Here is a 25,911-nt window from a genome sequence, read left to right as displayed (position 1 = left end):
GGGAACATTTTAACATGCTCATTCTTTCTGCCAGCGACCCACCCCCCCAAAGCCAACTGACATTCTTTACGTGACCCCAGGCAGGGCCCATAGTTACCCATCACCCTGTTGGGGAGAAGGGCAGCAAGGGATTTAAGGGATGGGTGTGAAGTCATGGTCTCCAGCTCTAGCAGTTGCAATGTGAGGTACATGCAGTCAGGGATGTGGCTCAATGACAAAGCATGTGCCTTGCATGTGTGAGGCCCTGGATTTGTTCCCCAGCACTGCCCCCTGCCCCTGACTAAAGTATATGGAATCCCAACAGATGTCACTTAAGATGCACCTCAATGCCCATGCTCCCACATACAGGGATTTGTGGAAACCAAGAACAGATGCTATAAGCTCCAAATTCCTCTCCCACACTGGGAACAGCCTCTGAAGAAAATCTCATCCCACTCAGTTGAGCAGGAAACAGCTCAGGAGTCAGGACTGTCCTGTACTCACCGGAGGCCATCTTACTGGAAGGGGAACAGCACAGAATAATGGTGACTGCAGTTCTTCCATGCCAGTGTGAGTCCATTTTGTAAGAAGCTAGCTGCAGGACCCTCCCCTCTCCACTGGACATTACAGGGTTACTTTTGGTTTGTTACCCTGGGAAACTTGTATGAGGGATAATAGATGTTCATGAGTGAGCAGCATCTCACTGGTTTTTCTGTCCTGAGACTTTAAGCCTAAGACTATGTGAGGAGTTGGCCGACTCTGGTTCAAATCCCTGGCATAGGAGTCCTACCCCCAACCAACAACTGCCAGGTGTTACACCAGTAATAATCCCTGAGCACTGTAGGGTGTGCATCCCCCGCCCCCACCAAATATAAAAACTGTGTGAAGAGCTAATTTAGGAGGGAAGTTGCTTACCTAACCCTAGCAAATTCCCAGCACTGCCAGGAGTAGGTCCCCAGCATTGCCAGGTGTGGCCCAAAATCATGCCACAACCTCCCCCCACCCCCCAGCCCCAATAAATGACGTTTGCATGTGAGTGATCTGTGTTCCCTCATTGTAAGGTGCCTCATACTGCAGGGAACAAACCTCAAGTACAAAGTCAGGAGTAACGTCCATTCACTACCTGGTATGGCCCCAAATAAAGATCATTAATACAAGGCTACATGGTATCTTGGCATCCATGGGGCAATGCAGTGAAGTGGGACAGTGATGGGGAGAGCACTTCATCTCTCTGGGTTTGTTCACAAGTCTGAGCTGGTTGTAGTGGTGAATGAGAACCAGGGACCACCCCATTTCCTCCCTCCCAAATCAATTCTTGTATAAAGAACTAGCAAAGAGGCCAAGTTTACAGTCTCAATTTTATTATCTCCAAGTCACAACGCAGATCACAAATGTGCACCTTTAAAAACAGTAACAAAAATCAACACACATGGAGAAATTCTTGCAACAAAACACAGCAAACCAACAGAAACAACTGTCACAGTGTCTTTGGGTCTGGGAACCTGGGCATGCTGCCTGCAGACCCGAGGAGACGGCTTCAGGTTTAAGGCAAAGGGAACAGCCTACAAAGGCACAACCACCAACCACCCGTGGAAGAATCTTCAGTATTTCCTCCTTGGGGGTTACAGCTTGAGTGCCTTTCCCCTCTCCCCACCCCACAACTGTGACTCAGAGTGGTTAAGCGAGCTGCCGAAGTGAAGGAATAGAAATAGACAACACTACTCGGGGTCAGATACAGCCACCACCTTCTCCCTCAGTTTCTGCAAGAGGACAGGGAGAGTGGCCAAGTTGCCCCTGGCAGACCTCAGTGCTGCGGTAGTACCCAGGGGCAGGAGGGGAGTGGTTTAGCGCCAGAAGTGAAGATGAAAGGATGAAGGCCCTGCCCCCGATCTGAAGGGCTTCCTCAGGCCTTAAGCTCAAGTGTAGTATTTTCTTCCATTTGCAAAGACAAGAGTTGAATTTAAGGGAAAATTATGTGATAACATCTACAACACTAGCAGTACAAAAGACACGAAGAGCAAGTGCAAAGGACAGGTTAAATTGCTTGCTGGGTAATATCTGCCTCTAGCAATACATTATTGGTCCATAGCAACTGGAAAAGAGGTGTATAGCAGGAAGACTGGAAACAGAAGTGGGAACCTCTAATTTCACTCACCTCAAAAGACTGTGTGTATACATATCCCTAAGTCAAAAGACTCTTACTCTGTCTCTTTTTTGTGATGTCACAGATGGAACCCAATCCTACTCTGTCACAAAAGTACATGGCTTGCCATCTCATTCCACTGTAAAGACTTCCCCCCAGTAGAGATCAAAGTCTGGCAGAGTAGAGACGAATGGCGGCTCGAGCTCCTAAAACATAAAGTCAAGAAAAACCACTACCCTCTTGGAGCATTTCTCCACAATGTGCATGCAGTGTAGAGGATGGGGAGGATGGGTCTGTGACACTCTGTGCAGATTAGCTGTGTTTCCAGAGGGGAAGAGGCAGTAAGAATCCAAGAAAACAACAGCTGAGGTCAACCACAAAGAAAAGGTCAGCTCTTGGTAGACTTGGCAGGGGGACACTGGTACACTTTCAATAACTGGGATGTAGGAAGAGTCAAAAGGGAGCCCCAAGAAGCGAGGAAACCAAGACAAACTTGTTCGTTTAAAAGCAGAGAGGAGTAGAAAGAAACAAATAATAAAAAAAAAAAGTTAAGGATAGCAAGCCAGGCTTTAAAAATGAACATCTTAAAAAACAAAATAAACAGAAAGGAGCATCCCCGGGAACTGGCTAGAAGTTCCCAGGTGAAAGCAGAACTCAACAAAGACCTGGGCTTCCAGCTGTGGACTCCGAAGCTTAGGCTGTCCGGGTCTCTGTTCCCAGAGCACAGTCAACTCAAGTCAAAAAGGGAGAAGGAACAGATCCACTGGGGCTGCTTTTCTCCAACAGAGCCTGTCCTCAGAGGAAGAAGGGCGCCTCAGTCAGCTGCCTGCTGGCAGGAGCCACCCTGGATCTCTGAGGCCCTCTGGGTAGTGAGCAGCCATTTGTATTTCTCTTCTCTCCCAGGCTCTCCCCTTTGCTGTGCTGACAGGGGTGGGGGAAAAGGAAAACCACCAGAGTTAGTGGACCATTTGGCCACGCACAAGCTATTTTCAAAAAGTCACATTTCTAAATTATGTGTTTTAATACCCCTAACAAAGCAAAGCAACAAAACACCAATGGGTTTTCTCCTCCATGACATTTAAAATTGGTTCTGCTTAATACCTCAAATTAAAACTTCCACTTTCCTCAATAAAGAATATAATCCTTTCGTATATTTTTTTTCTTGCAAGCTCCCTAAATAAAATTCTGCCAAGTTACCCAAGTTTTTCTGGGGGCCAATGAGATAGTACAGCAGGTAAAGCTCCTGACACAAATTTGATAACCCTCCAGGAATGAGTCTTGAGCGCAGAGCCAGGAGTAAACCCTGAGCACTGCTAGGTATGGCCCCCAAACCAAAATAACAACAAAAGACAATGGTTTCTACTCCAACCCTGCTAATGCATTCACAAAATAAAGAAACTGGCAAATTCTGAGACACCTTTAAAGCTTTCCCCACAAGGTACCCCATAATTATATCGCAAAGTACTAATTAAGCGATTTTTTTTGTTAAGCAAGAAAGCACGAGTTTAAAATGTTATAGGTCTCAGTAAGTCATACACTTACTTTTTATATGATGTTACATCAAAAATATTCAGAACTTGTATTAACTGGAACCCCTGCTTACAACCTGAAATAATCAAGCCGGAATTAGTTATTAGACCTTAAAACAAACAAACAAACAAAAATTCTTTTCCATACATGCAGGAAAGGCAGGAACATCTCTGGGAAAAGAAAAAGATCACAGAAGCTGGCAGGGGGTCCCCAGCATGGGAAGGCCGGCTCCTACCTCAGGGGGTGGGGGCTTGATGGTGACTGGCTGGGGAGTCCTGCGGGGTGGGGAGGGCTTTGGCTGCACCTGTTGCTGGGCAGGGTTATAGTAGGTCACTCCTCCATACACCTGTGACGGGGCCTATGACCCCCAATAAGTCAGGAGAAAAAGAAATTAATTCATCTAAAGCACGATGAAATGAAAACAGTCACAAAAATAGAGTACTAAGGAATATTTTATTTTTTAAATCTCTAAAATGTCCCCCCTTGAAATAAAGTAACAAATTCTGTCTTAATTTGCCCTATTTATATTCTGGTTCCTATTTCTTCAAAAGACTCCCCAGCTTTCTCTAATTCCTACCATCAGCTGACAAGTGGAAGAGGCTGAGCTCAGTGGTGACACTCCAGATATCAGATGGTGTCAACCTGTTGGGAGTTAAGCAGTACAGGAGGTAGGGCTAGTAAGTAGAATACAGTCTTATGCAGTTGAATAAATAGTGACATGGTCATCTAAGATGTACATCAAAGTACTAGACCAAAATTTTATTAGGCAGGGAAGATAGCTCAAAGGGCTGGGAGTGTGTATTTTTCATGCGTGAGTCCTAGGTTCATCCCTGGCAACATGTTCCCCGGGGGGAAAAAAAAAATTTAAAGAACTGGACAGAACAGATGATGGGCATTACATAAGCTGCATTTCCAGCTCCTGGCCACCATGAGGCGTCCTAGCACCACAAGCAAATCAGCTGTATTGAAATTACCCTAAAATTTCTTAAACAGTACCCTCATACCACATTTCTGTATGATTTGAGCACTCAGCATCTGCTCATTAGCCAACTCACCTGTGTATTAGGATATAGATGAGGTGGTGGGGGGGGAGGCAGTGCCCCTGGAGCATAAGGGTAACTGGGATTACCAAAGTTCATGACACCTGGAGCAGAAAAGTAAGTAGGAGCAAGCAACTGTTGAGGAGGTGGCTGTCCTGGAGACATGGACACTGGTGGGGGATAGAGGCCCGGATTGGGCAGAGGTGCCGGTGTCTGGTGGGGATGTAAACCTAGACAAGGAGAGGAAAACAAAAATTGAAGCAGAAGATATAACCATTTCCACGGGATGGGATGGCTGGACTGCTCAGCACAAACAGATGGAAGTCCTCAGGGATTTGCTCCCCAAGCAACCAGTGACTGGCCTCATAGGCAGCACAAAGCTCAAAAAGAATGGAGTGGGGCCGAAGCGATATCACAGCAGGTAGGGTGTTTGCCTTGAATGTGGCCAACCCGGATTGATCACCAGCATCCCATATAGTCCCCCGAGCACTGCCAGGAGTGATTCCTGAGTACAGAGCCAGAAATAACCCCTGTGCAACACCGGGTGTGACCCAAAAAAGCAAAAAGAATGGGGGTTTGTGAAGGCTGTAACATACAGCCTCAAGTACTGGATGCATACAAGGAAGAGGTGCAAGGCTTACCTGGGTGGGGAAGGTGCATTTCAGGCTGCACAATCATGCCCTGAGGAGGCAGCGGGGCAGGGCTGTCACCATGGGTATAGATTGGTCCCTGGAACTGCACTGTAAAATATCACATTAAGATGCGCATAAACCTTCACTCCTCGTAAGTCTCCTGGTCCCCCAAACCCTTTACAAGATGATCACAATTTTCTATGTGAAGAAAATGGCAGACAATGTTTGAGAACCACTGTAAGACGTCAAAAGGGAAACTCAGGAAGCAAGAGGCTTGTTTCTTACTTAGTTCACTTTAGTCTGCCAAGAAAGGAACCCAACAGGAAGGAAAACTCACATGGATCATAGTAATGTCCTTCCATGATACTGATGTGCACAGGTGGGGCAGGGGGCTCTGGTACAGGTCTCTGGCGCTGGGATGAATAGCGTTTAGCTCGCCCAGCCTGGACACCCTGAAATAAAGAGGCTTCTGTAAGCTATCTCTCAAATCAAGTTGATCTCCCTTTTTTTTTTGCTTTTTGGGTCACACCTGGCGATGCACAGGGGTTACTCCTGGCTTTGCACTCAGTTGTTACTCCTGGCGGTGCTCAGGGAACCATAATGGGATGCTGGGAATCGAACCCAGGTTGGCCGCATGCAAGGCAAATGCCCTACCCGCTGTGCTATCTCTCCAGCCCCTGATCTCCCTTTTAGGTGTTAAAAAAACATACGCACGGCAGGTCTTTAAATTTTACAAAAAATGGGGGCGGGGGGTGGTGGGAATCAATGAAAAACACAATTTGAAGTTATATTCTACTCCATAAATGCGGTGAAAAAGAAGAAAAAAGGGTAATAAATGGGAAAAATGACTTTGAATTCCCTCCCTAACCTCCCTTCCCCTCTGTACCATTTCTTCCATCCGGTTGAACTGCGGCGGAGGTCCTGCTCCTACGTGTATGTGGTTAGGTATGCCTGCAATAAACCGAGAGAGTCACTGCTGCAAGGCAGATTGAAGAGAAGGAGACATTCAAGGACAGCACCAAAGGGATCACGACAGGTTTAAACACAGTCGTCTGCTTTCTAGTTTTGAAAAAATAAATTTTTTGTTTGTTTTTTTGGGTCATACCCCATGATCCTCAGGGGTTACTCCCAGCTCTGCACTCAGGAATTTCTGCTTGTGGTGTACGGGGGACCATACAGGATGCCAGGATTGAACAAGGGTAGGCCATGTGCAAGGCAAATTTCGGACCTGCTGTACTATTGCTCCAGCCCCAAAATAAAATTTCTTACAAATTGTTTTGGCTTCCTGTCAATACCAGCATTAAAAAACAAAATAAAACAGCCTGTTCTCCATCAATAATTTAGTTATCAAAGTCTTCTTCAGTTTTGGATCACACCCAGTGGTGCTCAGGGTTCACCCCTTGTGGTGCACAGAGATATCATCTGTCAGGGATCAAACTCTGGTCAGTCTTATGCAAGGCCTTAACCCCTATACTATGTCTATGGTCCTAAAAGCCTGTTTAACATTAAATTTTTTCAGTGGGAAAATTAAAGTTAGAATTTCCCCCATGAAGTATTTTCTTGAATAAACTCCCTGTCTGGAATATTATAGCCAGCATATTACATGATCAAATATACTTTAAAAAAAATCTTCACTCAAAAATTTGAGCAACAATAACAATAGACAAGGGTATGGTCTGTAAACCCACCTGATTATCCCTGGTCAATGAAATATGAGTTGGAAATTTGGTAGAGACTTTTTTTGGCAGGAGACAGAAGGCGGGGAGGGGCCATACCTGGTGGTGCTCAGGGGCTACTCCTGGTAGTGCTTGGGGTATTCAAATCCAGGGTCTCACACATAAAAGGCAAGTGCCCTGCCAAGGAGCCACATTTCTGGCTCCTAGAAAGAGATTCATTTCTGGCTATAAACAACTCAGTACAGGGTTCACAAAGACAATATAAGGGTTAAGGTGCCTGGTTTGAAACTTGCTAGCCCAGTTTGATACCTGGCACTTTGATCTTTTAATCACTGTCTGGTGTTAATCTCTGAGCACAGAGCTAGGAGCAAATCCTGACTACAGTTGAGTATGGCTCCAAAACAAAAAAACAAGAATTTAAAACAAAAAAAAGCTCAGGGGGGAAAAAGGACAAAATATGTAAAGACGATTTTCCAATGGCAGTAAGATATTGGTATGACTATATGCTACAAATATCAATCAAGGCCCAGTATACCAGTAGTTTGGATATACTAGGTTTTGGGTATTTAAAAATCATATCTGGCGCCAGGGAGACTGTATAAGGGTAAAAGTGTTTGTTTTGCAATGCTGGCTACACCAGTTAGATCCTCGGCACCGAATGAATGGCCCCTGGAACATGGCAAGGGGTTACAGAGCCAAGAATAGCCTCTGAACAAGTCCAGATTCTGGACCCACACCCAAAAAAAGAGTATTACAAAGGCTTTCCTTTCAAAAAAGATGTGAAGATCTATGTTCAAATTCAAGACTGAGCAATTAATAGTAGTCAAAGGGTAGGTAGTCTTGGGTAACAGTCACAGCCGCTTGGAGGTCTTTAAATGACTATATTTATGACCCCATCTGTTTCCTGCAGTTAAAGTAACAGTTATCTGTCAGCAACCTTATATCTCTGAGACAAGTCCCATGCTCAGAAAGTCAATAAAGCAAAGGAGAAAATACTTCAAGTACGTACCCCGAAGCTCACGTGGTTGCATATATGAAGGCTGCCCTGGACTCCAATTCTGTTCCGTTATGTTTAGCTGTGCCATGTCCTGCTCAAGTCCACCTGCAGTGGACTCCACTGGAGGCTCCCAGCTGCCAGTCTTAGGAGGTGGCGGTGGGGTGGCCTCAGGGACAGAGGGTGCTGGGGCTAACCCCTCGGGTGGAGGCGGCATCTCCTCTGCAACCTTGACTGCCTCTCCAGCTTTGATTCTGGTTCTTCTCGCGCGTGAATAGGATTTCTTCTCAACAGGTCTGTCTGGGGCTGGTGGGACAATTTCAGCAGGAGGAGCAGGTACCTCTGTGGCTGACTCCTCCTTCTCAGTGTTGCCAAGCACTTGAGCATCTGCTTCTGGAGATGGATCCCTCACAGGAGTCTGCTCTAAGCGCCGTGATCGGTAACCAGAGTCATGCTTAACAGTCTCACCAGATCGTCCACCATGCTGCCCACCAGTCTCCAAAGGCCTGTAACCTGCACGACCTTCCTTGAAGCCCCCAGATCGAGAGTAATTCCTGGGAGTAGACATGCGGCCAGTACCTGCAGCATTCCTGTTAATAAACGTCCTTGGTGGCAGGGGACCTCCAGGGCCCTGATGGCGATGAGACTTGTTTGGTCGCTCACCAATCCAGTTAGGATCTCTCTGTGGAGGACTACCAAACCTGAATAAATAGAATGGGGGGAAAAAATCTTACCTGGGGCCGGAGTGATAATAGAGCAGGTAGGGCATTTGTCTTGCATGCAGCTAACCCAGGTTTGATCCCCGGCATCCTATATTGTCCCCCGACCACCACAGGAGTAATTCCTGAGTGCTAAGCCAGGAGTAACCCCTTAATATCGCTGGGTGTGACCCACAAATAAAAACAACAACAAAAAACCCCAGCAAGGCTCTAGAAAGATGGTTCAAGATGCTAGAACACATTCTTTCACGAAGGATGCCCATGTTTAATCTTTCATTCCATGGTCTTTTGAGCACTAGTGAGATGATTCCAGAGCAACAAATGTCAGGAATAGTCCCTAAACACTGCTAGAAGAGATCCCCCCCACACCCCAAATTTTAGTTTTTGGGCCACACTAGTGAAGTTGAGAGCTTGTTCCTGGCAGTGTGTGGGGGACCATATGGGATACTGAATATTGGTTGTGTCCAAGGCAAGTGCCCTCCCCTCTTCCCCCAATTTTTTAAATTTAAAAATATATAAATTAGGGCTAGAATGATATTACAGAGGATAGGGCACTTGCACATGGCTGACCCAGGTTTGATCCCCAGCACCCCATATGATCCCCCAAATCCACCAGTAATGATCCCTGAGTACAAGAGCCAGAAGCAACCCTTGAGCACTGTCTGGTGTGTCACCCCCCCCCACCCCATTAAAAAAAAAAATCAGGACTATGTAGCTGGAGATAGTACAGCATGTAGGGCACTTACCTTGCACACAGCTAACCCAGATTAAATCCCCATGATTGCCTGAACACCGCCAGGAGTGAATCCTAAGTGCAGAGCTAGAAATAAGCCCTGGGCATAGCCCGATGGAGGCTGCAGGGGGAAAAAAAATCTAGAAAGAGAGTACAGCGGGTAGGAACCTTGGTCCTGCCAGGAGCGATTTCTGCATGCAAAGTCAGGAGTAAGACCTAAGCACCACTGGGTGTGGCCTCAAAACAAAAAATTTAGGGGCCAGGTACACAACTCAGTGGTAAAGCACATGCCTCATATGCAGAAGGCCCTGGGTTCAATCCTTGGCATAAACAAAAACAGTAGAGAAATAAATAATCTAGGCCCCAAATTTACTCAACCTGGGTTTCCGGATTCTTCGGGGTTTGATGTCATCAGGATTATGGGCTGAACGAATGTCATAGCCATAAAGAGCAATGAGCTCCTGTCGAGACTTTGGAGCTTGTTCATCTTCCCGAAACTTGTCATGTTCCCAGCGACCCTCATCCTTCCACAGTTTTCGCTGACGCCCCTTCGGTCTAGAAGGAAAAGTGTTTTCAGTTGGCACAATCTACCAAGTAAAGATGTTCACTGCCTAGAGAGGCAGCTCAGTGGCAGAGTACATGCCTTGCATATATGAGGCCCTGGATCCTACCTCTGGCATCTCTCCCCCCACAACCCAATACAAATAATATTCATGGTAGGCAGGTAGGAGAACAGAACATCAGGTCATCTTCCCACCTTTCCAGCACAACTCCAAAGCCTACCAAAAGCAAGAGTGTATCATAGCACCCCCAGCCCAGGGTGGGATCAAAGGAAACAGAAAGGAGAAAAGATTTCAAACTCCTCAGCACCTATGAGCTTCTCTCCTGTAACACTGCCCATGCATATGTTTCACAGGGGATGGCAGGCATGGAAGTGTGGTCTGGGGATCCCAGCTCCTTCACCAAGAATGACAAAATTCGTAAACTTTGTTTTCCTTATCTGTACCAGAGAGATAATGACACTTAACTTCCAATGCTGTGAGCAGTGGGTGGGATGATACACAGAGAGCATGGTGGGGAGATGTGACACTGAGCACTACATCTACACTACACAGCATGAGAGGCTCTTACCTGACTTCTTCCTCTTGAGTCTGCCCTCGAAGATCATGCTCAAAGAAGAGCCCTTTCCGGGGGATGTAGGCTGGGTTCTTTCGATCTTCATCATCATCCAGATGTTTGGGGCCCTTTTTCCCCACTTTGTTCTCCACAGGCTCTGTGCTCTCCTAGAGGACAGGAGGGGCTCCTTACTCTTCCAAGGTCACTGGAAAGCACCTATCCCAGTTTTCTTCCCCAGTGGCCTTCCATGGGCACTGACCTGTCCATCTCCACTCTGTCTCTCTCCAGTCACAGTGCCTTTGGTGTCAGGCTTTTCTTCTCCTTTCTCTTCCTTTGCTGAAGAATTAGCAGCATCATTGGCTTCTGACTTCAGTTCCACTTTGGAGTTTTCCTCTTCACTGTACTCCCCCACCTCTTCACCCTTAAAAAAAAAAAAAAGAAAAAAAAAGGCTTTTCCGTGTCAGCTATGAGGATAAGATTTTAACGGTACATTTTTATTTTCCAATTGGTTAAGAAAACATTTTCTAACAAAATTTTAATGCATCAAAAAAAAATTGATTTCTGGCCACACCTGATTACTACTAACTGTACTCGGGGATCACTCCTGACAGAGCTTCAGGGAGCTATATGCAGTGTCGTGAATCAAACTGGAGTCAGCAGCACATAGGCGAGTACCTTAATTCCTGTACTATCTCTCTAGCCCCACAATGTAGAAAGTTTATTTTTAGCCACACTGATGGTACTTAGGGATCTGCACTCTCTCTCCTCCACCCCCATCTCTCTGGGCCCTAAGTAAGTATTTTAAAAAGTGGGGCCAGTGGACAAGGTGTTTGCCTTGCACACAGCCAACCCAGGTTTGATCCCCTCCACTTCATATGGTCCCCCAAGCACCACCAGGAGTGTTCCCTGAGCAGAGCCAGGAGTAAACCTTGAGCACCCCGAAAACAAACGAACAAACAAAAAAAACACAGGGGCCAGCGAGATAACACAGTGGGTAAGGCATCTGTCCTCCATGCAGCTGACCCAGGTCCTTGGCATCTCATAAGGTCCCTGAGTACCTGGAGTGAACCCTGAGTGCACAGCAGATGTAACCCTGAGCGTTGCTGGGTAGGGCGTTTGCCTTGCAAGCAGTCAACCCGGGTTCGATTCCCAGCATTCCATATGGTCCATGAGCACTGCCAGGGGTAATTCCTGAGTGCAGAGCCAGGAGTAATCCCTGTGCATCGCCGGGTGTGACCAAAAAGGAGGGGGGGGGAAAGTCACACATATACATTTAAACAGATCCATGTGTTTTCAAAAAAAGATATACAGCACTATTAGCAGTGAGAGCCTATTGGTATTTACCTGAGGAGACAGGGAGACAAACAGCTACCAAACAAAGGAGCTTAATCACTGTTGATTAATCACTCCCCTTTTAATGAACTCTCTTAAACATACAGTACCTAATTAACTACATTCAAGTTATGAATTCTCCCATCTCAAAATGGTTCACTGTAGGGGCTGGAGCAATAGTAAAGTGGATAGGGTGCTTGCCTTGTACGTGGCCAATCCAGGTTCTATCCCCAGCATCCCATATGGTCCCCTGACCCTGCTAGGAGAGATCGCTGAGCGCAGAGCCAGGAGCAAGACTTGAGCACTGCTAGGAGTGGCCCAAAAATAAAAACAACAACTTCAAAATAGCTCAACGTAGCGATCCCCATCCTTTAAAATTATGTGGATTTCTTCCCACCTCCTCCCCAATTACTTTTGAGACACACTCCACAAGGCTCAGGGATCACTCTGGGCTCTGCACTCAAGGACCACTCCTAGTAGGTTTCTGGATACCATATGTAGTACCCAAGGACCTAACTCAGGTCAGCTGCCTACAAGGCAAGCACCCTACTGACTGTACTCCAGCCTGGACCCCTTTTTTCATGAGTGGGGGGGAGGTGTGCCTGCAGCAACTGGTTACTTTGCTCAGGGGCTATTCCTGGCTCTATTATCAGGAGTGCCCTCTGGCAGTGTTGGCAGAGTGTCCTGGTCAAGGCTGCTGCAGCTGCATACAAAGTAAGTGCCTTATCTCAGTACTCTCATCTCCAGCTGCAGCCCCCTTTTTAAGAATGTGGGTCACACCTGGCATTGTTCAGGGGTTACTACTGGCTTAACACTCAGGAATTACTCCTGGTGGTGCTCTGGGGACCATATAGGATGCCAGGGATCGAACCTGGATCTGTCACAGGCAAGGCAAATGCCCTATTCACTATACTATACCATTCCAGACCCAAATTTGTGGTTTTTGGATTACTCTATGGTACTCAAGGGCTATTTCAGGTGTATTTCCCAAGGCTCGCTTTGGGGACAATGTATTGACAGGGACTGAATCCAGGCCAGTGGCCAACAATGCATATGCACTAGCACTACAAACTCTCTTACCAACCCTGTGAACACTTGTTTAAGATACAGAATTTTTGTGGAGAGCTGGAGACAGCACAAGGGTTAAGGCACTTGCCTTGCATGCAACTGATGCTAGTTCAATCCCTAGAACCAAGCATAAAGCCAGGGGGTAATCCTTGAGCACAACTGGGTATTGACACCTCCCCCAAAAGAAATTTGCTTTCATGAATCTCCAAGAGACAGTAGTTCAGTATGCGCTAAGAAAACATAATGAACTACAATTGCTACTTGATACTTCACTAATTTAAACAGTGTTTTAAGCAGTCTGTATTCAGTCTTTAAACAATTAAGAGTTTAGCTGGTATTTTAAACTCCTTTTAATAAATTCTATAATCCCAAAGCAAAATTACACTCTAGAAGAGTAGCTACATTTTTATGTTTTTTGAATCTCTAATATGAAAACTAAATTGCAGTATGAGATTCTGTTAGCCACTAACTGTAGAGTTACATAACTATAAAAATTTGACTTGGAGAGCCAGAGAGAGTATAAGGGGCTCAAGGCACTTGTTTGTGGGGCCAGATAGACAGTATAGATGGCAGGGCACTTGTCCTCCAAGTGGAGGAGGAGGGAAGAGGGAGGGAGAGGGAGCGGAGAGGAAGGGGAGAGGGGGAGAGTGAGGGGGAGAGAAGGGGAGAGAGAAGAGGAAGAAGGAGGGGGATGAGAGAGGGAAAGGGGTGAGAGGGGGAGAGAGGGAGGGAGAGGGGGAAGACAGAGGGGGAGAGGGAGGGAGAGGGAGAGAGACTTCTGAAGCAAAGACAGGAGTCTGAATGCTGCCAGTTTGTCCCTACCTCCCTATCTTGACCTAGAACACATTAGGAAACAACTTGTACAACCATCACACCTTAAAGTCCAAGTGCTTTGTCTCCCCTCACCATTTTAAGTTTTTTTTTTTTTTTTTTTTGCTTTTTGGGTCACACCTGGGCGATGCACAGGGGTTACTCCTGGCTCTGCACTCTGGAGTTACTCCTGGGTGTATGGTCTCCCCTCAGGAGACCATATGGGATGCTGGGAATCAAACCTGGGTCGGCTGCGTGCAAGGCAAACGCCCTACCCGCTGTGCTATCTCTACAGCCCCAACTCCTCACCATTTTTTTCCATTTCTTGTCCTGAGAACAGCCAGTTGCCTCCCCACCCCTCTCCAACACACACACACACACACACACACACACACACACACACACACACGTCATTCCTGAGACCAGAGAGATAGTATAGGAGGTAAGACACTTGCTTTATATGTGGCTGCAACTCTTGATTCCCTGGCACCACCCTAAGCATGGCCAAGGGTCACTCCCAAGCATAGTCAGGAATAGCCTCCAAGCACTGCAAGGAGAGGACCAAAACCAAAACAAAAAAAGCAACAAAGATGATACTGCTGCTTGTCACAAAGTATTGGATGGAGGGGTCAGAGAGATTAAGTAGGCTCCAAAACCAAACTGAAGCAGGTGTCACACAATGCCTTACAAGCAGGCTGGCCCAGGACTGATCCCTGGCACAGTATAATTTTCTGAGCACAGCTAGGAGTGACCCCAGAACACCAAGCTTCGAGCAGTCCCTGAACACTGTCAGGTTTGGCCCAAACAACAAAAGAATTGAATTTAGCCACAGAATGGTAACAGAGGTTAACTAGTTCTAGGCAGGGAAAAGGAGTTATTTCATTAAGGCTCCTGCAAAGGTTTTAAAAGAGTAATGCCTTTTTTTTGGGGTTAAGATGTTTTGGAGGCTTTGGGGCTGGAGCTGTAGCACAGTGGGTAGGGCGTGTGCCTTGCACACAGCCAACCCGGGTTCGATTCCCAGCATCCCATATGGACCCCTGAGCAACGCCAGGGATAATTCCCGAGTGCAGAGCCAGGAGTAACCCCAGTGCATCACCAGCTGTGACCCAAAAAGCCAAAAAGTAAAAAAAAAAAAAGATGTTTTGGAGGCTTTGGGGTCACAACCGGTGGTGCTCAGGGTTTACTCCTGGTTCTGCATTCAGGAACTACTACTGAAAGTGCTCTGCAGACTACATGGGATACAAGGGATTGAACCAGGGTTGACTGTGTATAAGGCAAACACTTTACCCACTGCACTATCTCTCCAGCCCTAATTATGTTCTTGTCCTCCTATGAATTGTACCGAAAGAGAAAGAAAAGATTAGGCAAGTGAATATAGTGACCTGTGAGGACACAAAGAAATGAATTTAAAGGTACAGTCCCGAGTTATCAAGTGGAGGGCTGGCCAGCAGATAATGTGGACTGACTGGTCTTTTACTCTCCTCCTCAGTCATAGTCACGTGTTCTGAACTCAGAACTCCAGTCCTAGGCTATCCACAGAAATCTGATTAGACTTACTGAGACACACTGATGAAACAAAAAGCTCTACTGCTCTAAAATTGCTACCCTTTTTCAAATAGGAGCTGAATCTGCCTCACTGACAAACCAATAAATTCTTCTTTCCCATACTTCCCTAATCAGCATCTGGGGACTCTGATCTCTGCTGTGGGATTGGGCTCCCAGAAACATACTACTGCTATGAAATCCACAGATTTGAAAAAGATTGCTTGATGTTATGTACACGATGAGAACTGAGATTTTACCTGCAGTTTTACTTTGTTTGGGTTTTTCTTCTTTTGCTTTTTGGTGATGCTTAAGAGTTACTCCTGAATCTGCACTCAGGAATTACTCCTGGAGGTGCTTGGGGGACAACATGGGATGCGTGGATCGAATCCAGGCCAGCCACATGCAAAGCAAATGCCCAACCTGCTGCATTATCACTCTGGTCCCTTTCCTGCTGTTTTAAACAAGTGCCCTTGACTCTTCACATTTGCCTCAACACAAGAAGGTTCCTTTCCCTTGAGACAGGTATGTGGTACTTTTTCAGTTCTTTACCTGAACCTATGTTCCTTCTAGATTCAAAAGTAGAAATTTCTAGACTCTTGCTTGGTAATTAACAGGTGACTTGAAAACACACGTACATGCACACGCATTCTTTTTTGTGGGAAAGAGGGCTGGGCCACAGCTGGTGGTGCTCAGGGATTACTCCTAATTGTGCTTTTGATCACTCCCAGAAATGCTCAGGGTACCATGCAGAACTGGGTCACATGAGGAAGTGCTTTAACTCCTGTACTTTCTTCTCAGGCCCTGAATTAAGGATGACACCTAGCAGTATTAAGGGTTCTGCTCAGAGGATCATTTGTAGTGCCCGGGGATTCAACCATGGTTCGAAGAATTATCTCTCCAGTTCATCAACTTCATTTTACTTCTTTATTTATTTTGGTTTCTGGGTCACCCAGAGGTGTTATGGTGCTACGCCCAAGAAAACATGAGATGGTAGGGGTAAAACCTGGCCCTCCTGAATACAAAGTACGTGGTCCAACCCACTGGGCTTCTCTGACCCATAATAGGGATGTCTGAAGAAATGTGTTCTTGACAACTTTTTAAGCAAATTTCATAGGACATAATCTTACAAATGCAGCCTACTCTAGATACAGGTTCTTTTGTAATGTATCACTGGATGATATCTTACTTAAAAAAATGATGATATAGGATTGGAGAGATAGTACAAAGGGTAGGGAGTTTGCCTTGCATATGGCTGACCTGGGTTTAATCCTCAGGAACCCTTATGGTTCTCCAAGTCACCAGAAGTAAGCCCTAAGCACAGTCAGGTGTGGCCTCCAAACAAGTCTTTTTTTATTTTGGGGCCACACCCTGCTGTGCTCAGGGCATACTCCTGGCTCTGCTCTGGGGATCATATTATTTTGGGGCTGGAGTGGTAATGCAGTGGGTAGGGCTTTTGCCTTGCATGAGGCCAACCCGGGTTCAATCCCCAGCATCCTATATGAACCCCCAAGCACCACCAGGAGTAACCCCTGAGCCATCGCCAGGTGTGACCCAAAAGACCCCCCTCCAAAAGAAAAAAGTTATTTTGAGAAACATAATCAGATTATCAAGAGGTAACGGGTATGCCTTGTAGGCATGAGACCTGGGTTTGATCCTTGGCACCAAAAAAAAAAAAAAAGAATCTTTCTTTCACAAAGTAAACAAACAAAAATAATAGACTATCAATACAAATTTGAAACTTCTTTGAAACCCAAGCACAAAAATTTGTAAGTCTCCAACTGTACCTCATGGTGTTTCACTAATAAAAATTTTTAAAAAAATTGAAATTTCTATTAAACAATGCATTATGAAAAATTAAAGGACAGAAAATAGTGCAAAGGGCTGAAGTACACACTTTCCTACGTGCTGCCAGGTATGATAAACAATGATTCAGTGTTCTACATTTCTGGCAAAACAGCCTGGAGCTGTCATTGTCACTGTCCTCCCGTTGTTCATCAATTTGCTTGAGCGGGCCCAGTAATGTCTCCATCATGAGACTTGTTGTTACCGTGTTTGGCATATTGAATACATCACGGGTAGCTTGCCAGGCTTCGCCATGCGGGCGAGATACTCTTGGTAGCCTGCCGGGCTCTCCGAGAGGGGCATAGGAATCGAACCTGGCTCGGACAGGCCGGCCGCGTGCAAGGCAAATGCCCTACTGCTGTGCTATCGATTCCTCCGTCAGGTATAGCTCAAAGAAACAAAAATTAAGAATTAGGGGCTGGAGCAATAACACCGGAGGTAAGATGCCTGCCTTGCATGAGAACAAACTCAGATGATTTTCTAGTACTATATATGGTCCCTGAGCATTCCCCAGGGTCAAACCTAAGCAGAGGTATGACCAGTTTGAGACCAGACAGTTCAACAGGTAAAACACCAGCCTTGCACACAGCTGACCGAGGTTTGATCCTCAGCACAAAAATAGTCCCCTGAATCCCACTAGAAGAGATCCCTGAACACAGAGCCAGGAATAAGCCATGAGCACACCACTGCATGATTCCCCCCAGAAAAGTAAAATGGAACAGTACAAGTAACGCCAGGTTTGGCCTAGCAACACCCTTGCTCCCCACCCCCACACACAGATGCATAAACACTAGTGCAAAATTAAGAAATGAAGAGGGATTGGAGAGTACAGCAGTTACGGTTGCAGTTACCCAGTTCAAACCTGGGCATTTCTGGGCTGAAGCAATAATACAGTGGGTAGGGTGTCTGCCTTGCACGTGGCCAACCCAGGTCCAATTCCCAGCATCCTATATTGTCCACCGAGCACAGCCAGGAATAAATCCTGAGTGCAGAGCCAGGAGTAACCCCTGTGCATGGCCGGGTGTGACCCAAAAAGAAAAAACAAAAAACAAAAAAGCAGGAAGAGAGTCAGATAGACTATGGGGGCACTTGCAGTCCACTTGGCTCAATCTCTAGCACTACTTGGTCCCATGAGCATTGCTAGGTGACCTCAAATCCAAAAAATAAATGTAAATAACCATCCAAGAGACTTATGAAGGATGAAGCTCTATGATAAACCATACCACCCGAGATTCTGATTTTCATCCCCAGCACATCATACCCACAAAAACACTATCAGCACTGTAGCACTGCACGGTAACGCTGTTTATCAATTTGCTCGAGCGGGCCCAGTAACATTATGAGACTTGTTACTGTGTTTGGCATATCGAATACATCACATACATCACTGGTAGTTTGCCATGCGGGTGAGATACTCTCGGTAGCTAATAACTTAAAAAAAAGTGCAAGCATTGGTTTGGTTCAAGATAAAATATCAGGTTCACATCTTCCCTGGGACTGGGAATAAAAAGGAGAAGCGAGCATGTAGAGCTGTTCCATTAATGAACAAATACTCAGAATCTTTCAGGCCTGAGATGTGGCTCAGTGGCAAATGCATTTAGGAGAAATGGGCTCAACCTCCAGGACCACACTGTAGCACTCCATGGTCTTCCCGTTGTTCATCGATTTGCTCGAGCGGGAACCAGTAACATCTCTATTGTGAGACTTGTTTTTACTGGTTTTAGCATATCGAATACGTCACACGCACACACAATAATCTTCAACACATTAATTTTAAGTAAAAGAAGGGGCTAAAAAAAAAACCCGGAGGCTCGAGTGTACAGTGGGTAAGGCACCTTTCAGGTTCAATGCCCAGTACATATGGGCCCCTGAGTACAGAACAAGAAGCAAGCCTTGAGCACTGCCGGGTGTGGCCCAAAAATCTCTCTGGGTATGGCCCGATAGTTCAGTGAGCATGCTTCGATTATGGGAGGCCAGGTTCAATTCCCAGAAATGCAAGGTCCCCAAAACATTGCAGGGAGTGATCCCTAGGCAATGAAACAGAAGTAACCTCAGTAGGGTTGGGTGAGCCCAGATACTATGCCCCTCACCCCAAATTTGCACATCCAAAGATCTACGGGGAATGATTAGGAATGTCTAAGACCAGGGCCAGAATGATAGCACAGTACACAGGGTGTTTACCTTGCAGGCAGCCGACCCAGGTTCAATCCCCGGGATCCCATATAGTCCCCAGAGCACCTCCAGGTGTAATTCCTGAGTTCAAAGCCAGGAGTCACCCCTGAGCATCTCTAGGTGTGACCCAAAAAAATAAAAAAATAAAATAAAATAAAAGAAAGAAGGAGGGGCTGGAGCACAGCGGGTAGGGCGTTTACTTTGCATGCGGCCAACCCGGGTTCGATTCCCAGCATCCCATATGGTCCCCTGAGCACCCTCTGTGCATCGCCAGGTGTGACCCAAAAAGAAAAAAAATAAAGGAAATGTCTAAGACATCCCCTTGTAGAATTCTATTTCAGTTATAAACTGACCACTGGATTTTCTGATGTACGTGTTCCCTGGATTGACAAAAACTGTTCTAAAATTTAAGTTTAGCCAGAGAAGGGCCCAAAAGTACAGGTGGTAAGATGGACGACCCCCAGCTGGATCCCCAGCAATGCATTAAGATGCATTAAATGACCGGATTGCAGAGTCTAGGAGGAGCCTCTGGGCACTGGCTCCCGCGCCAAAAACATCAGGTTAGGCAGGAATAGGGCTCAAAAAGCCTTGGTGAGGTGCTGTAGAATCAACACCTCCCCACACTTGAAAATAAATAAAAGAACGGTAAGTCTAGCGCTACCCATTCTAGTGTAACCGCTATGCTACCTTAGAATACATAATTTCTCTTTCTTTTTTATGGAACATCCCCTCCTACTTCCTAAATAAAACAACTTGACTATTTGTCTTCTCCAAAATTCTTTTCTGTGGCAAAAGACAAAGAGCCCGAATCCAGCAGAGATTGGGATAGACTCATTTTTAGAATCCTGATACAACCTTCATTTGCTTCAAATAAAATGCTAAGATTTTTAACCTAAAAGCACTTGTGAGGTAAAAATTAAATGTGATCCCAGCATCATTACACTGTGACCAAGTGTGACCACAAAACTAAAGTGTGGACGTCAGTCACTGTGGTAACGACAAAAGGGAAGAAAAGGGGGGGTGGGGGTAGGAAATCAAGTTTTGGGAGTTGAGAAGTGACTTGAAAGATGGATCCAGATTCCACTTTACCAGCATACTATATGTTTTCATATTCTCAGCTTAGAAACTGCCTGGCTGCAACTGGAGAAAGCGCAAAATGGGAGAGTGTGCTTTGTATGCATGAAGCCAGGGTTTATTTCCTGGCACTGTATATTCTGCCAGGCAAAATTAAAGCAAGGTCAAGTGATTCTCAAGCACTGAGCCAGGAGTAACCCCTAAGCAACACTGGGTGTGACCCAAATACCCCTCTTCTCCCTGAAAGAAAAAACTGCCTGGCTAGGCACTACTCATCCTCCAGTTTTCTATTTTAAAACTCAATGCCAATAACCTCTAAACATCCTATCCCTATATGCCTGTTTTGTGCTCTCAAAGCACCCAAGGCTTCCGGTATCATGACACCTGCCAGATGTAGTGACCAAATTTTAAATTATTGTAATTGGTACTAACCTATCTATTCTCTCTTCCCCCATTTAGACAATATGTAAGTTCCCATATCTTTGATTGCCTGCCTAGAATGCATCCAAGCATAGATCACTTAACATAGAGGACGACCAAGGGGTTTGAAGAGATAGTACAGTGGATAGGGCACAAGCTTTGAACACGGCCAACCTGGGTTTGATCCTTGGCATCCCATATGGTCCCCCAAGCATGGCCAGGAGTGATTTCCTGGTGTAGAACCAGAAGAAATCACTGAGCACTACCCGGTGTGTGGTGCAAAAACCAAAGCAAAATAAGATAATGAACAAAGGCTCATGGGATAATTCAGCTGTGGAGCCACCTGCCTTGTGAGTGTGAGGTCAATGAGAAAATTAGTTCAATTCCCAGCACCGCCCCAAAGGCCAGAGTGAATACCAGCACCTCTGGCTCTTTGGGGGTCCCTTTGTCACAACCAAGCTTGTGATCTCCAGCGCACACAATCAAGTGTATAACCAAAGTATGTTCAACCCCAGTTATGGCAGAAACAACAGAAGAAAGATGGGGAAGAACAACAAGTCCCCTCACATTCACTAATTCTTCTTTTTTATTTCTGATTAAAAAAAATTCTCCAGCCACACTAAACCATTTTCAAGTTTCTAAATATTCAATCTTCTATCCTGTTTCTGGTCTTTCGTGCCTGCTACTCTGTTCACTTAGCCTAGAACAAGGTTTGCCCAGCTGACTCCAACCTATTCTTTCTTGAATGCCTAAAATGGATTGACACCCTATATAACCTACCCACACGGAACAGTGAACAAGTCCTCTGATTGCCAGAATGTTTCTCTGACATCCTTATTAAGTCTCAAGAAAGCTGAGAACAGGAATTTTGTCAGTGTTTTTTATCTTATTTGGTTTTGACCATGCCTGGCTGTGCTCAAGGCTTATTCCTGGCTCAGTGCTAACTCCAGTGGTGCTCAGAACTATATGCAGAGCTAGGGATAGAACCCAGGTCAGTTGTCTATAAGGCAAGTGCTTTAGCGACCTTTATCTCCCCTGCCCCAGTGTTCACTGATGCATATCCAGGGCTCAACAGAAAGAATAAAATGTAACAATTATGTAAACTTTATAGAATGGCTCTTGATTTATAATCCAACTCTTCCCAACACTCAAAATTCTGAACTCAGAAATCTACTGAAAATCTCTAGTAGCTGATCCAATCTAAACAAATAAACCCAAAGGCTGGTATAAAGAAACTCTCCTAAACAGAGAAAACCCATTCTAAAAGCTAAGGGAAGCACCTTATACATATTACTCTAAATCATGTCTTTCCAGGTCTTTAGATACACTGGTGGGGGGGGGGGGGGGCAAGAAGGGGAGCGGGGTTGGGTGGAGAAGGAGGAATATCCCAATCAGAGCTGGGGAAGGGCCAGAGAGCTAGTACAGTCAATAAGGCACATCCCTTGAACATGGCCAACCTGGGTTCAATCCCCAGCACCACATAAGGTTCCTTGAGCAACGCCAAGAGTTAGGAAGTAACTCCTGACCACTGCCAGGCGAAAGACCAAAATAACAAAAACAGCTGGGGAGATGGCTCAAAGAGACGGTATGCATGCTTTGCAGGTAGGAGCCCTGGGTTCAACCCCCACATGGTTCCCTAATCACCCACACCCACAAGAAACAGCCCCCCAGCACTGCCACCCCAGTCTGGCAAAATCCAGCTGGCTGGCTTCACTACTTAGGCAGCATATAATTAACTACCCCTGAGCATAGCCAGGTGTGGCCCCCAAACAGAAATAAACTATCAAACCCACCTGAGGGAGGGCTTGAAGTTGTTCACATCACGTTCAGAACCTACTATTCTCCACAAAGGGTGATTTTCAACTACTATCTGAGGCTTGCTCAGGTTTCCCTCATTTGAACCGCATAAAAATTTTTCTCTAACAGATTTCTCAGAAACACATGATTCACAAGCACTAGGGGGGAGGGGTAGGGCACACCCAGTGGTGCCTGGGGACTATCCCCAGCTGGGGGCGGGGTGGGGAGGGGACCTCGGAGGGGTGCCATGCCTGGGCCCCTGCATAATGAAGCCTGAACCCAAGCAGCAGTTGCTGAGCCATCCCTCTAGGGCGGGCGCCCGGGGTGGGGGTACCTCTGAATCACAGGCCTGCACGAGTTTCTGAAATACGATCCCCAGCCTACAGGCAACAGAAATAAATTACACTCACTTCCGAGTCTTCTGCACTTTCATAATCCGAGAGGACAGCTGAAAAGAAAACAGAAATACATGTGGGTGTCAAATCAGCAATGTACATTTTAAAAGGTAACAGAAATCATCATCACCCCGTTTCCCGACGGCGGGTCATTCATTTGATTCCTCGACCCACACAAGCTGCTACCGCAGACACCACCCCCCCCCTCCCCCCGCGCGCGCCCCTTGCAGATGGGAAATGGGCTGCAACGACAGACAGCGGAGGAGGCCGTGCCCCCCCCCCGCCCCCCCCCCCCCGCGCCCTGCAACCAAGAACCACTCGGAGCTTCCTCCCCCCCCCCCGCCGCCCCGCCGTCGTCATCCCCCCTCCCCCCGCCAGACCCTTCACAGCCCGATGTCAAGGACGGACTGGGGCTGGGTGCCCCGGGTCCGTGAGCGAACTACTCACCGTCGCCCTCGATGCCATCCTCACTCTCCTGAGGGAAAGAAGACACGCCGGGCGTTAGCGGCGCCGGGGTTGCGCGGGGAGAGGCGCCTTCAGACTCAGCACCAAACGGTCGAACAGAGAGACGGGGGCAGGGGTTCCACCCGTGTCGAACAGCCCCCGAGGGGCGTCCGGGCTTGCTCCCACCCACCCACACACCCCGCGGCCCCAACCGCTCGGGCCCGGCGCGCCCCGTCGCACCTCCCGACGCCGCCTCCGCCCCCGGGGACTGCCCGGGCCGCTCCCCTCCCGGCCCTCACGGCGGGGGGCCCCGCAGCACCGACCCCCGACACCCCCGGCCCCCCGCGGGGACTCACACACTCCGACTCCTCGGCGCTCTTGGCACCCCCGCTCTCCACCCGCCGCAGGTGAAGGGCCCCGGCCCGGCCTCCGCGCTGCGAAGGCAGAGAGCCGCTGCCGCCGCCCCCGGCGCTCCCGCTACAGCTGCCGCCGCCCCGCGCCGGGGAGCCACCGCTGTCCGAGCCCGAAGCACCGGATTCTTCGTCCTCCGTGTCCTGCGAAGCTCGCTGGCGCCGCCGGTCCGCCATCTTACGGAGAACGGCCGTCGCCGCCCAGCTCCTGACGTACCGCGCCCGCCGCAGAGGCTGCCGGGAGGCTGGCGAGCGAATCCCGGCAGGCTTCGCGGCCGGCGCCGGCCGCCCCGCCCCTGGGGGCGGGGCCGGGGCGGGGCTTGCGCCCTGCGGCACGTTTGCGGGCGAGCGGCATTACGTAAACCTGTGCTGGCTGGGCAAGGGCGCTGAAGGGTCCCTGCACTCGCCTGGCGTAGTACCCCGGGCGAGGGGCGCTGCGCTTCGGGCAGCCTCCTCCGGTTCCTCGCCCGGCCATCTTGAGCTTTCCCGAAGGGAAGGCGTCAACCTGTGACAGAGTCACTGTCTCAAAGCGGCTCTGGCGCTGTTTCGTAGTTTTCAGTTTCCGTTTCTCCTTCCTACCTACGTTTTGAAGCAGGTCGTTTTACTGCAAGGGTGTGCTTGGTAAAAATCATGCATCAAAAAAAAAAAAAATCATGCATCAAGGCAAAGCTCCAGAGACGTTGTTCTGCATCACATTTGTCGCACCAGCCCAATTTAAGCTAATTCCAGTTGCAACAAACATTATCTGTAGAGAATGCAAAATTTTTTGCATGCTTTAATTTTCTCTTCCCTTTCAAGACTTCCAGTGCCAGCCATCACCTCTCACCAAGTGCTGGTAGGTGTAATTAGCCTTATCAGGCAAGATTTTAGAGCCCTTTTTTTCCACTCAAAGGGAGGACCATAGGAACCATCTTTGGGTTCAATCACTTGATCACTTGACATTCCTCATCGGTTTGCTTGAGCTGGCACCAGTAACGTCTCCATTTTCCCCTGCCGTGTGCTAGTGTAGCCCAATAGCGTCTGCTTGCTCCAAACCGTTCCTTCAGGGTCTTGATGAAGAAGTCTGACCATCTTGTAGGTGGGTGGCCACGCAATCTTTTGACGGTCCTGTGGAATCTAGTCAGTAAAGGCTCTAGTCCAGTGGTCGTCTCCAAATCCCTTTACGTATCCAGCCCATCTGATTTTAGACACCTTGGCAAACGAGACAGCATCCCTGATTTTCGATCATCAACAGAGGTCAGAACTCTGGATTCCTTCTCTCACTTGAGTGAAGCGTGATACCCCAAGCATAGTTCTTTCAATTCCTCTTTGGGAGACCCGAACAGCGTTCTCATCCTGTTTTCATAGGGCCCAGGTCTCTGAGGTGTATGTTAATGCAGGAAGAATGGTGGAGTCGAAGAGATGTGCCCAGAGCCGGAGGTTCTTCATCCTTTTAGCAACTTTTTCAACGCTTTTGAAGGCGTTCCACGCCGCTCTCTTCCTCCTGCACAGCTCAGGTGCCAGGTCGTGCGTCATGTTGAATTTTCGACCTAGGTACACATAACTGTTGCATTCAGAGATGTTCATTCCGTTAAGAGCGAATGGAACGTTAGAAACGAGTTCGTTTCTCATGAACATTGTCTTTATGAGATTCAACTGCAGTCCAACCTTTCCACACTCACGTCGAAGTCGGCCAGAATTCATGCCGCTTGGCTGTTTGGTGTTATTAGAACGATGACATCAGCAAAGCGGAGGTGGTGTAGTTGCCGACCATCTATCTTCACTCCCATTCCTTCCCATTCCAGTCTTCGCATGACATTCCCAAGAGTGGCACTGAAGAGTTTCGGTGAAATGGTATCACCCTGCCGAACCCCTCTCTTTACATTGATGATCACTTCTTTGTAGAATGGTGAGATCCTGGAAGTGAATCCGTAATACAGCTCACGGAGGATCCTGATGTATTGAGTTTGAACGCCTTAGTTTGGCTAGGGCTTTGATGACCGCTTCAGTCTCAACATTTAAATCAATGAATGTTAGAAAGAGTGGCATCTTGAACTGCTG

General features: G+C 47.3%; 1 protein-coding gene across 1 annotated transcript; it reads right to left on the bottom strand.

Moving 5' to 3' along the window:
* Window positions 1-1,318: 1,318 nt before the first annotated feature.
* Window positions 1,319-24,100, bottom strand: CASC3 (CASC3 exon junction complex subunit). Its single transcript, XM_056127902.1, has 14 exons — window positions 23,818-24,100; window positions 23,465-23,492; window positions 23,033-23,070; window positions 10,822-10,983; window positions 10,578-10,729; window positions 9,825-10,001; window positions 8,010-8,695; window positions 6,211-6,275; window positions 5,662-5,776; window positions 5,334-5,432; window positions 4,708-4,922; window positions 3,888-4,010; window positions 3,665-3,728; window positions 1,319-3,038 (listed from the first exon to the last, which is right to left on the bottom strand). The coding sequence occupies exons 1-13, from the start codon at window positions 24,046-24,048 to the stop codon at window positions 3,705-3,707; spliced, it is 2,115 nt and encodes a 704-aa protein (XP_055983877.1). The 5' UTR covers window positions 24,049-24,100; the 3' UTR covers window positions 1,319-3,038; window positions 3,665-3,704.
* Window positions 24,101-25,911: the final 1,811 nt, after the last annotated feature.

The sequence above is a fragment of the Sorex fumeus genome, unplaced genomic scaffold (assembly GCF_029834395.1).
Source record: "Sorex fumeus unplaced genomic scaffold, SorFum_2.1 ptg000063l, whole genome shotgun sequence".
Lineage (NCBI taxonomy): Eukaryota > Metazoa > Chordata > Mammalia > Eulipotyphla > Soricidae > Sorex > Sorex fumeus.
The sequence above is the reverse complement of the archived record's forward strand: the minus strand, read 5'-3'. Positions and strand labels throughout refer to the sequence as shown.

Bases quoted from the DNA above. Each gene is read 5' to 3' on its own strand.
- CASC3 (XM_056127902.1), bottom strand. From the start codon at position 24,048: ATGGCGGACCGGCGGCGCCAGCGAGCTTCGCAGGACACGGAGGACGAA. The intron at 23,071-23,464 runs GTGAGTAGTTCG...TTTTCTTTTCAG, and splicing joins GGATGGCATCGAGGGCGACG to CTGTCCTCTCGGATTATGAA. The intron at 8,696-9,824 runs GTTGAGTAAATT...CTATTTATTCAG, and splicing joins CGAAGAATCCGGAAACCCAG to GTTTGGTAGTCCTCCACAGA.